The 13,065-nt window shown below is 41.9% G+C and overlaps 1 protein-coding gene across 2 annotated transcripts in view; it reads right to left on the bottom strand.

Moving 5' to 3' along the window:
* Positions 1-6,039, bottom strand: part of HPSE2 (heparanase 2 (inactive)) — a 619,058-nt gene extending 613,019 nt beyond the window's left edge. The window contains exons 1-2 of one of the 2 annotated variants that reach the window (XM_028513737.2): positions 5,484-6,039; positions 2,441-2,598 (exon numbers count right to left, since the gene is read on the bottom strand). In XM_028513737.2, the coding sequence (XP_028369538.1) occupies positions 2,441-2,598; positions 5,484-5,773 (448 nt within the window). In that variant the 5' untranslated portion in view covers positions 5,774-6,039. The remainder of the gene's footprint in view (positions 1-2,440; positions 2,599-5,483) is intronic. The other variant, XM_028513738.2, reaches the window with a different exon arrangement.
* Positions 6,040-13,065: the final 7,026 nt, after the last annotated feature.

Genomic DNA, 13,065 nt, shown 5'->3' on the forward strand with positions numbered 1-13,065 from the left:
TACTAAGAACACTTAATTATTTTAAGATGCTCATGATGATGACAATGATCAGTAAGTGAAAGATAACAACTGAAGTATAATTTTTCAAAATTGCTAAGACTATAGCAAAGACAATTTTGCCTTGAATTCTGCAATGCAACATGCAACAACAAAGACAGCATGGGTGATTTAAGGATATGTGAGCATCAAAGGGCAGAAATAGGGCATTCCCACTCTCTTTAACTCTGCTAAGGCCTCAAATACTGATATAGTTCAGAGCATCTTATTACCACAGAGACATAAATCAAAAGGAGTTCAGCTAGGAGCAATAAAACAGATTAGTGTCTGGAAGGACTGACTTTAAAGAAAGTTTTAAAAGAATTAAATCCAGGTAGTCTAGATAAAAATCAGCTATGAGGAAACTTTTTTCTGAAGCTGACACACCAAGGTTAGAAATTATTTTGAAGGTAGACGTCTAAAAAATACAAAAATAATCATAAATATTTAGGGAATATTTATAAAGGGAAATCTCAGGATAAGCTTGCTGGCAAAAACCTATGGGACAGAACAACCCACTCTCACAAAAGTGGTGAAAACTACATTCCTAGAGATATTTAATGCCAGGTTGGACAAAACAAGAAAAGGATTCCACATGCAATAATCCTGTACTGTCCCCTGAAGTGGTGGGAGGATTAAAGGTGATCTCTTAGATCTTTTCCAATTCTGATTTTTTTAATTCCATGAAGTTTTATGGGGCATAGTCTTTTGCCAATTTCCTTTCTCCCCATGATATGCCCACTTTCTCCTTTTATAAAGGGAAACAAATTGTATCCTTCATTTGAAGATGACCTCATGTTCTTAATGAATTATAAATATAATCCTAGGTACAAGTTTGGGAGAAAAAGGCCAATACCTATAACTTATAATGGTCATTTTTCCCTCCATTGGTTCCTGGGGCTCTTACATGTTCTCCTACAAACTAAAGAGGAAGTATTCCAAATGGATTCAAAGAAGAGCTGTTTCATCAGGAAAACATTAATATTTTCTGTTCCTGTGTCTGATCTCAGAGTTGACAGTGACCCTGGGAGCTATAAAGCCCTGGGTCAAATTACCAACAGAGATGCTGTTCAGGATTATCTTTTACTTTTCAGCATTTTATGCTGAGTGACAGCAAAATCTACTTGCAATCTACTCTTTATGGTAATGACATTTATTTCCCTTTGAAAAGATGTAACCTTAAATACCTACACATTTTGGCAAATGTTTTAAAAGAGGAAGTCCTATTCACACTTCAAACTCAAGAAGCCTCAGCCTTGCTCTCTTTCTCCATTCTGGCACTTAAAAAAATGGTTTCTCAGCCACCCTTGAAATAAATCCCAATACCTCTCGAGAATTCCCATTCAGTGAAAGCCCCAGAAAATACAACAGCATTTCCTCATTTTGCTGATTTATAAGGACAAGATGTAACAAAATCCAGGTAGTGCTGAGAAACTGTCCCTGAACCCTTTGAAAATAAAACTGTAGCTCACTTATAGGAAGGAACAGCAGGACAGAGATAGCCCTCCAAGAATAGACACTAATGCTTCATCTATCCAGTCTAAACAGCCTCAGTGGCTGAGGAGCCACCAATTTCCATCTTGCCTGTATGAAGAAAGTGTGTACCTTTGCCCACAAAGAAAATTCATAGATATTAACACCAAACCCTCTAAATTTTTTAAAATACCATTTTCATTTTTTCCCTAGTAAAAATACCTAAAAAGATTGGCCTCTCACACTGGAATAGGATTTGGAGTTTTCAAAACCTGATGCTTAACTCATCTGATCCTAGCAGGAAAAAAAGCTGGCATTTATAATCCCATTTTTTAATGAAAAAACTTGACTCTTGAGATTAGGGGGTCTGAAGAACCCACTGTGGAGATTTTCAAACCTTCTCTAACAAGGGACCAATCTAAAAGGGATTATTCCAGAAAACTTTAGAGTGGGTTTCAAAAAACAAGGCTGGATCTTGTCACAGGAAAGCAAGGAATAAGAAAAATAGCTATTTTTTCTAGAATTTTAGTAATGAAACATAAGCCTGGCCCTTTAGTAACCTATGAACCTGCCTGTATTAATTCAAGAAACCCACTACCTCTTCTTCCCACAGGACTAGCCTAACAGAAGTTTTGACTATCAGTTAATGGCCTCGGGACTCAGCAGCCCAGTGGAAGGCCAGCAGCGGCGACCCTGGCTACTTTACCTGGGAGCCCCCCTTTGCGTAATCAAGTCACAAGCCCCACACACCGGTGAGCTCTTGCCCGCAGCTACCAGCTTTTCAGGGGAGCTTCTAGCAGGCTCTCCTCCAAATCTACCCCCTACACACACACACACACACACACACACACACACACACAACACACACACACACACACATCGATTCCTCAAACTTCCCCCACCCCGCAAGAATGGGAAGCAAGTTTCTCACCATCCTCGTAGTTTTTTAGATAGTAATCCGGGCCGGGCCCCCCGCGGCTTTTCGCCGGGTTCCTCAGGTTCTGGAACTGCAGGAAATCAGTCCGTTTACCCCCAAAGCGCAGAAAGGCTGGCGAAAGTCCCCGGGCCAGGGTCACCAGACGCTTGGAGCTGCAGGGACAGAGGAAAAGAAAGGATCCCGAGGGAAGGCGGGAGGCCATGGGGCATCCTGCAAGCCCTCTTCCCACTCTCTGCGGGCGACTTGGCCGAGGCTCAGCGTACGCCCCAGGCCGCCGACCGCGCGGGCTCCTTGTCGCTCTGGCCCCTCACGTGCGCCCGGCACCCCTGCCCGCCCTCACTTGGCCGCCCGGCTCCTGGGGGCTATTCCTCCTGTGCCCAGCCGGCCTTGGCCCCCTCCCACAGACACCCCGCAGCTGCTCGCCAAATGTACTTATTTCCAAAGGGTTAGACTGTGTTAAGAGTGGGCGGAGGGGGGGGGGGCACTTCTAAGAACAAGGGGCTAAGGCGCAATTGACCTGTTCTGCCACTGCCGGGAAAGCGCTCCTGAAGGAAACGCGCCTCGCGGACCACGGCAAGACTCCGACTTGAAACCGGAGATCTGCTTCCTCGGCCCCAGGGGCACCACCACCTCAGTAGAGAAGGTGAAATCTGTTTTCTTCTCTCAGACCAGGCACTTGAGGACAAGTTAATGCCAAAGTTGGTTCTCCTTTTCCACTAGTTTATAGCAACCGCATGGATCTCCCAAATTCCTGGACGGGAGGGATTCCCGGGGTAAATCCTTGCCTTACTGTGAATACTCTCCATCGCTGCCTTGCACAACATAGGCAATGTCTCTTTGACCCATGCAGTTCAGACTGATCTCAGAAAGGTATCATTCTTCTCTCCACCCCCTGAGCTGGGCTCCATCTTTTCTCCACCATACTTGGGGTCATTTGGAAATGATGGGGAAAGTGAAGTTTGCCGAAATGTGGAACCTACGCTTCGGAGGAAACTTGAGGAACACCAGGACAAAGCATTTACCTCTATTTAGGTTCAGGATTCCCATAAGTAGTTTTTTTTTTTCTTTTTAAGCCAATTGCTATTTCGGAAAGCAGTGAAAAAAGAGCAATGCAGATGCTCAGTGCTAAGGAAATCAGCTGTTGAGTTCCAGACCTGTAATTTATTTTTAACGCTTTGCTGGTTCAGGTTCTTAAAATCCACACCCAAATGGAGAAACTAAAGAGCATCATAAAGGCAGTGGATAAGAAAGAGGAAAACCACTAGAGATGCCGCTTAGGGACTTTCTAAGAAGCCTGGTCACCCCGGGCAGTCCGGTGGCGGAGGACCCCGGGACTGCCTTCCGGGGCGGCGGGCGCGTGGGCCCTCGGCGGGCACATAGGACATCTGCGCGAGTCCAGCCCCGCGGAAACGGCGTTTCCAGCAACCGCCCGTCCGGAAGCCTCCACCCCAATGCAAATGCTCTGCGCCACGGCTTCTTCCCCCAATGCCGCCTTCTAGGAATCTTTTCTATGGCAAGCATTCGGTATGAACAGGATGGTTTTCAAAAAAGAATCCTTAACGCGCAGCTGGAAGAGTGCAATGCAAGTGGGGCTTGTTATTTCGGCAAACCCGCCGCCTCCCACCTGGGGACGGGCTGGAGACGGGCTCTGCTTCCCCGAGGAGCTTCCAAAGAGGACACCGGGCGGCGCAGAGCTGTTCCCGCCCTCCCACCGAGGGCTCAGGCAGCAGCCGAAAAGGTCTCGGCGGGGGCAGCAGCAACTCAGTCCTCACACAACGCTTGCTTCACGTGGAAGGAGCGCCCCACATTGCGCTGCCTGCTACCTGCCGCGTCCGCTGAACCAGCGGAGGCCCGAGAAGACTCAAGAGCGCTGAGGGGCGGGCGCACGCGAGAGGCAAAACTCTTTTAATTTCTCAAGGAGTGAAAGGTACTCACGAAAGACGCGCGGTGGACGCGGCCTCGGGGCGGAGAAATGGGACTGAGAGCTCTCTGGACTCTTCGGGAGAACCCACAGCTGAGGCTCCAATTTGGAGGGAATTTTTAAAAACTCAACACTTGGATTCGACATTGCAGACAATTTATTTCTTTTATTTTTTTCATACTGCAACTCTGCCCCTGATGGGAAAGGATAGTGGTTGCCTAACCGCTACCACTTAACGACGAGGGGGAAGAGAGTGAACCCAGTTAGATTCCAAGCCCCAGAGTAAGGGAGTCCTTGAGCAGAAACCTCCGGGTTTGCTAATCCACCAGTGCCGGGGTCAGACTTCCAAAACATCCCGGGAGTATTTCTAAAACCCTTTCCGCTCTCCTTATATACGACATGACCCGAGTGAGGATTTTTTTTTTTCTTTAAAGAAAAACTATGCAGTTACCGCAGGAGATTTGAGGAGGAGGGACTGGGGGGCCATTCAGTCTATTAAAAAAGCTTCTTACAAAGTCCTTAAGTCTGGAAACAACAGTTGAAGATATATATAAAATAAAAGTTTAAAAATCCGACCCAACTTGCCCACTGCTCAAGCCTCTGCTTAAAGTCGTTTTCTGTCTGGGAGTAGGAGAGAACTGACGATACTATCTTTCCGAGGAAAATTCCACTTCCATGCGATTCCCCACTTGAACACTCACGGACACATGCAGACATGCACTCTCCCACACACATACACACATTCTTCTCGGGTCTTTGTTGCTCCAGACCTTTTCTTCATTTTTATAACTACTCTGAACCTCTTGTTTCTTTTTCAGAAGATGAGGAGGCTAATTGTGGGTATATGTAAGCACAACATTTTTTCAGTCATAACTGATAAGTTTCTGAAATGCCTTCTGCATTGCAAACATGTGCATCTTAATAGAAAACATTGCTTTTCTCAATCACCAGTTACAGCCTTGCAGCAAATATTCCAGGAGGAGGAAAACCTCCTTTCTTCTCTTTGAGAGATCCGCTTGGCTTATTTTCTTCTTCTTCTTCCCCCTTTGGAATGGGAGATAGGAAGGGGTGGGGGTTGTTACTTTTTTAAAAAATCTATCGAAGCCCCTGCCTTACCTTAAGAAATCGAGCCAGCCATCATGAATGATGGACGGATCCAGCTGCAGAGAGAGGAAGTTCTCATTGACTGTCCTGATTGGGTTCTTGGTGCTCACATCAAGTAGAATCAGAGTCTTTTCCTTCAAACCTGGAGCTCTGTCTACAGGCAAGGGTCTCCTGTCTCCAGCTTGGGAGGAAAGGAAGAGATGGAGCAATAGAGCCAAGAAGAGAGCCACTGGGGCTAGGCACGACGGGGGGCGGGAGTTGCTGGAGGGCATGGCTTCAGGGAAGGCACAGAGCACCCTCATTAAATCCCTCTGATTTAAACCTGTCTTCCCACAGGGTCTCGCTGGTGACTAATTGTCCTTATCTAAAGTGTGTGTCTGTCTGCTATTCCCCCCCTTTTTTCCCTTCCTTTCCCCCCCTCTCTTGCTCTTTCTCTTTTTTTTTCTTTTTTTTTTTTCTTCTCTGTTTTGGTGCTTGGTGGAGCAAACTCACGCCCCTAGCCAGCCTTCTCTGCGACTCGTGCCAAGAGTACTCGTTCACCAGCACCGCCCCTTTAAGAGATTTCGACTGCAGACATTTTTTAACTTTTTAAAGGTAAGGGGGTGGGTGGGGGGAGAGGCGGGAAGTAGGACGAAGGGGTGGCGTTGTACCCTCCTGATTTAACCCTCTAGGGTCAGGAAGCAGAGGGAGGGATCGAAGCAGTACTATTTTAATTTTTAAGGCTGGGGGTGGAATGTCTTATTTTTACTTCCTTCCCCTCGAGGCTCTGGGGAAGGCCATTCTACCTCCAACCCCGACAGGAAAGCCCAGTGCCAGCCCTGGGCACACTGAAGTCAAGTGTCCGCACTCTGCACTCGCCTGTTTGCCCTGAGAGCGTCGGGCATTTCGCCTGCTCCCGGCCTTTCCCTTTGGGTTGAAGCAGCCGAGCAGGGTAGTTAAGTTGCGGATGGGGTCCTGTTTCCTGTGGTGACTGATTCCTGCCAAAGCACAGTGCAGAGGGAGACTCCATGGACATAAATTGGAACCTTTGTGATGCACAGGACAGCCACCCAAAAGCATCCTCTCACCCAGACAAGGCAAAGAGTAGCCAGAAGGAATGCACAGAGTGACCAGGTCAAAGGGGCTTATTCCTCCAAAGGGGCATAAGGGTCTAAGCTGTGAGTGGTCCCGTTATGCCTGCAGCTGAAGTTAAAGTGTCTCAGGGGCTTCAATTTACACTGACTTCAGCCAAGTCAAAGCAACCTGGTCTGTGTTGAGTCTGGGCGGCGCTGCACCCATCTGAACCACTGCTTGGCTATTCTAGTGCATTAAGCACAGCCCAGCCTTGAGGAGAGCCTTTGTGGTGCTGGAGTGGAACAGAATGACAGGTTTTCAAATTCAACCCACAGTCAGCCAGAGACCGCCCACAGGTAGGCCTCCTGGATGTGCAAGAACATCTCAGAACCAGCTTTGCCTTGCACTACCTGCCCTGGCTCATGGAGCAGGGACCCACAGCACTTCTCAGTCCAACCCTGGGTCTCAAACCAAAGCATCAGGCAAGGACCAAACCTAATCTGTGCAGTCAGACCACTGGACCCCACTTTTGGCTTCTTAGAAGGAGAAAAAACAAAATGGGCCTTCTACTTGGCAGACAAAGAGAACTACTTTATGCTGTGTGGGAATGCATAGCATCATAGGGCCTCCAGATATCAAACCTGCAAAACTCTAAAATACAGATCAAAGGTTTTCTCCAGGGGTAATCTCAGAGCCCACAACACTGAAATGGCAACCTGTCTCCCTTTCCGTACCCCATAGGATTAAAGAATGTGGAAGGGGCTGGAGCAGATGACTTTCAACTGAAGTTCCCTGAGGAGCTTCTACCAAGTTAAGCAACCAGGGAATCCAGAGGTTAGGCTGGACTGGAATGGAAAGTTTCATGAAGACCTCTTTCTAGAAGTAGGACTGCATAAATGAGGCCAAAGGAGAAAGAAAACACAAAACATATTATTCAAAGATGATTTTAAAAACCAAGAAGTTAAATACTGAACTATTAGATGTGAGTCTAATAGGTGTGGGTCCCAAAGGCCTGCTTCCTTTAGTTTCTGAAAACCTCTTCCACATCTAGATTCTTTAAATATGTGTGTGTTTCTGTGTGCAGATGTGTGGTATGGTGTAAGCTCCAGTGGAAATTATTGTATTTTTAAAGTGTGCACTGAACACCTCCTAAAGATAGTGACAGCCTGATGAGCAAAGATTTTAATTTGTATCTTTGTATCTTCAGACCCAGGCTCCTACTTAGTAGGCACTCATTAAATGTCTCTGAAATAAATAAATCATAAATCAAATCATACTCAACACACTAAAATCATGCACTGCTCTCAAGAAGAATGTGAATAATAAATACATTTGTCACAGTAAATTTTGTTTTACGTTTCTGTTAAGTAATTTGTTTTTCTTGTTATAAGTTACAAGGATTTTCCTGATCATCTCATGCAAATTCAGAAGTAATTAGCACATTTTCTATATTCACAATTAAAACCAAGGAGACAGATATTTCCAAGGGGTAAAACAACCCCTGGTTTACAAGTGAATGTGCTTTTAGAAGCCACATTAACTGAGACCAGAAGAAGACCACTTGAATGAAATAAAGAAATCACTTCACCCACTAGATACTGTATCTATAAGTAATGTACCTTACTCTTGTAACTAAGGGTGAACCTGGATATGATGAAAAATCTGCTTAATCATGAATTTTAACCACAATGTTTACTTATTGACCCAACTACTCTGTAATTGTTTGGTGGTCTATTACTTTAATGAGTATTTAGTGTTTTCATCAAAATTTGTAAGTAGTATAAAACTAAAAACCAAAAAAGGTGTTTTTTCTTAATTTTTTATTAAAACTATCTCTCTAGTGCCTCTGAGGTTCTATAGTCATGTCCAGCCTCAGGACGTCGAGGCAAAGAAAGCAATTAAATAACATTTAAGGAGTTCCAGATAGTCCTGGTTGACTCAGAGATGATGACCTGATTGTTTGGTTCTTTGGTTTAGTTTGGGTATAGATCTGCACAGGGCTACTCCTTCCAAATAGCACCCTTTCCCCATATCATGGTTTTTGTCTTGCCTATGTCATCCTAAATTATATGCTGTAAATAACTCATTGTTAGTCTGTATACTAAGATTGATATTTCTATCCTACTCTCTCTGTGCTACTGGGGGACAACAATCTGCATCTCTGTTCTGTCTTAGTTTGTAATTCCCTAAGGGACAACAATTGGACCTATGTATAAAATATTAATTACTGGGCATGAGATACATTGAAGTCTCCTTGAAAATGCTCTGCCTGGTATTAATGAATGGTCCTTATGGATAAATTCCTTTGATATCTAGGAGTCTAGGTTCCCAGACCTGTAAGAAATCTTGAAGGTTAACTGGTTCAGTGATTTCTAGACTATGAGATTTCAAAATAAATATTAGTGGGGAGAGCTGACATATATTTGCCAACTTTTTATTTTGTCTAGGAAAGACCTTAAAAAAAATTAACTACTTATCACTATTACTTCCCAAAAGAACATTTTAAAAGCCAAAAAAAGCTGAAATTATATGTGAAAATAAAGAGAAAGTGTTTATATTGAACACATTTAGCTCATGAAAAATCACTATAATATTTTATCATTTCATTTCAGATCAGTGAAAAAATGCATGCCAGTGACCAACATGAGTACTAGGACTGGTGACTGGATTAATGATATATCCTATGTGTATGGCGAAATTCTACTTTGCATCCTACAGTGTTGCTGCAATATGTGCAGACTTTTTACTGATGGTCATCTTGACTACAGTAATTTCTTTCCACTTTACCTATGCTATTTTTCTCACTTTTAGCCTGTCACAAATTCATTGACTCTATATATACCACCTTTGCTTCTATTAAACATGCAAGGCCGTAGTTACTTCTATGCCTGTTTACCTCTTCTGAGAAAACTATACCTATGTATCCAATAGGAAGAAAAAAGTCCTTTCCACCAAAACTGGGACTAGGAAGCATGAAGATTTAGCAGCCAGTCCACTGTCTGATCACTGCCTGTGTACTTGTCCATGATGACTACTATTTATTGAAGTTTTATGATCCATGCATGATGCTCTGGGCTATACCTATGTTATCTTACTAGTTTTCTTGAATAACTCTGAGAGATAGATAAAATTTATTATTATAATACCTAGTTTACATTTAAGAAAATTGAGACTGAGAGATGTTAAGCAACTTTTTCATGGTACACAGCTAATGAGTGGCAGCAATGGATGGAAACCCAGGGATGCCTGACTCTCAAGCTTATGTCTGTGTTACTAACCGCCACACTCCACTGTAAGTAACTAAAATAATGTATACCCTCAAACAACTTGTCAATGTATAATAGGAAAAAAATAACTTTGACGAGGAGTTGAAAGACCTGAGTTTGTCAGATCCCAGCTTTGTGACCTTGAGTAAATTTTTTAAATGGTCTAAGCCTCAGCTGCCTACTCTGTAAAATTAATATAATATACCAGTGTAGAACAGAATAAAGTTGTGTATAGAGAAAGTACTTTATAAATTCTAAAATATTATGCTGATAGTACTATTTGTCTAATATTATTTTTTATTCCCTATCTCCCACAACTGCCACAAATACATCCTGTCAATTGGTAATTGGGACAAGAATTAAATTATATACAAATAACTTTGTGATAACCTTGAAACAAAAAGTCAACTCTATCTAATATAATGTCAATAAATGCAGTAATAAAATATAATAGAAATATATACCACATATTTTAACCATGCAGGCTCTTCTGCCTATAATTAGCATCTGAAAAAAAGAAAAGTAGGTTTTTTACATGCTTCCTTCAGTTTTCCACTAAGAGAGGAGAGACAGGAGTTGGTAAAGGACAGTGCTGAGGAGTAAGACAGACTGTGTCTCTGTCCTGCTAAAAGGAGGAATGACAACACTTTCTCTATGTGAGAAGTTGAAGGGGAAAGAAATTTATAACTCTATGATTATTCTACCTCAGTAAGAAAACTCTAGCTAGATGGTTTTTGTTCCCATTGTTGCTCTCAAGCAGTAAATGAAAATCATAACCATAATAAATGCAGTTGACTTTCTTCAATTCAGTTTGAAATCCCTTAGCATGTTTGGGGATAGGTATGACAGTTGTTTGAGGAACTGCTGTAGGTGGAAAACCAACTAACAGTAAAATAAAAGTATTCATATGACCTTAGTCACCTTCATTGATGAGTCACTTTACCATCCTAGCTCCTTTTGCCTTTTTGTACATTCAGGTAAGCCCTGAAAAACATCATTCTACTGCAAATTGCATGGGCTTTGGAATTCAACAGACTTTTATTAAAACCCATTTCATAATCCAGTATCTGCTCATATAATCTTTATCAAACAAGTCATTTATTCTTGCTGAGCCCCAATGTTCCCATCTATAAACTAGGCATAAATATTCTTCCCTCTACATGTGTTCTGAGGATTAAATGAGGTAATGTCTTTAGTTCTTGGCATATAGTTACTACTGAACTATCAGTTTCACTATTGGATGTCATGGTGGAAATAAATGTAATCTGCATAGATAAGGTAGGAAGAAATTTATATACCTGAAACCTAATGTTTTGAAATAGTATAATAATAACTCCTACATGTATGTATATGATTCCATTTTATGCTCATAGCACAGGTAAGACAAACTTATCCTCTAATTCAGATAAGGAAATCAAGAGCCGAAAAGTTCAAAATACTATTTCTTGAAGAACCTGAGACTAAAGCCAGCTCTGCTGTATGATACAGATTGCTTTCGGTATGTTTGTTATTGAAAATACCTGAGAACTTTTACAGATAAAAGTTACATGTATGTATGTTATATGTCCTAGGAAAAAATTTCAAATTGCCTTTCACATGTTCTACAGCTTAACTATAAATTATTTTTATATAACATCAAACTACTATAAGTTCTTTATACTTGCCACTATACTACTTTTCTAGCCAGTCTATTTTAAGCCTTAATTAATTATAAAGATAATTTCTAAGAAAGTAAAATATATAAATCATATATATTTATCTCAATATACCTATTTTAGTCTCAACATTGAGAAATTGTACCTATAATAAAACATTTGCCTAGAACACAAGTGTTTGTCTACCCCCCAAATAATGACTACTAGGCTAATGGCACACTTTGACCTTTTTAAATACCCTAATGTTCTCTTATTCATAATAATGGGAGTTGAACAAATAATGACAACAGAAGACTTACCACAGGTTTAAGACACTCTTTAACAATCAAAATCAGCTTACAGACTCTACTTGTAAGAACATACTTAAGAACATAAGTATATACTTACTCAAGTGAATCTTTTACCTTTGCCTGAGTTAACACCTAGATCACTAATTCTTTAGTGTTAGCCCCACATGAGCAGATCCAAGTCCTTCCTTAGTTCAGTAACCATTATGCTAAATTTCATCAGCCCTAACTTTTATCAGATTTTTCCATTTTCTTTTGGTAGCCTAGAAATATTGATGTGCTGTGACTTTTAGAAAGTACGTTTCATTTTCATGAGACACTTAAATTTCAAATTTCTCTTTTGACTTTCTGAAGCTTAGCTAATGCAATACTGTGTTTAAATACAAAAATGGTTTTCCCTTTCAGGAAGGAATAAAAATCATTTGAGAGTTCAGGTCAGTGGGTCTCAGCCCTGGGAAGACATTAAAATCACCTGAGGCGCTTTTTAAAAATAGTCATGCCCAGGGCCACCCCCCTCCCCAGATATTCTGATAATTGATTTGGAGTGGGGACTCAGCATACCCTGGATCCCACACCATATACTCTATTGGGTTACTAGTTTCAGAAAGCAAATTTAGATGGCAAAAGATATATATTATTTGAATCTGTTTGATTCCTAGGTTTCAGATAATGAGGAGCTGGAGTTCAAACACTAAGGGATATCTCAAAAAAATTATTAGAATCTATTCTGTTCCTAAATTTAGGCAATGAAAGTTCAGACAGTGAGGGACCATCTAAAAGGGGAAAAATTATGCAACTAAATACCATATAACCTATTAGCTTTAGTGGATTTTCAAATGATTATTCCTTCATTCAAGAAATCTTTCACGACTTCTGGCCAAGATGGAGGCATAGATAGATATACTTTGCCTCCTTGCACAACCAAAAGGATGACAACAAATTTAAAATAAAAAATAACCAGAACTGCCAGAAAATTGAACTGTATCGAAGTCCAAAAACCAAGGAGTTAAAGAAGAAACATTCATTCAGACTGGTAAGAAAGATAAAGACGAGCAACCAGGGGAGAGGACGTGTGGCAAGGCAGCGCCAAGAGGACCCAGCAGCCTCACATTCCCATGTGGATAAGCCAGGAGGGACAACTATGGAGTTAGACAGACCACGTAACCCAGGGTTCTGGCACAGGAAAATAAAGCCTCAAACCTCTGACTAAAAATACCTGTGGGGGTTGCAGCAGTGGGAGAAACTCCCAACCTCACAAAAGAGTTTGCTGGAAAGGCCCACAGGGTCCTAGAATGTACACAAGCCCACACACCCAGGAATCAACATCAGAAGA

The sequence above is a fragment of the Phyllostomus discolor genome, chromosome 5 (assembly GCF_004126475.2).
Source record: "Phyllostomus discolor isolate MPI-MPIP mPhyDis1 chromosome 5, mPhyDis1.pri.v3, whole genome shotgun sequence".
Lineage (NCBI taxonomy): Eukaryota > Metazoa > Chordata > Mammalia > Chiroptera > Phyllostomidae > Phyllostomus > Phyllostomus discolor.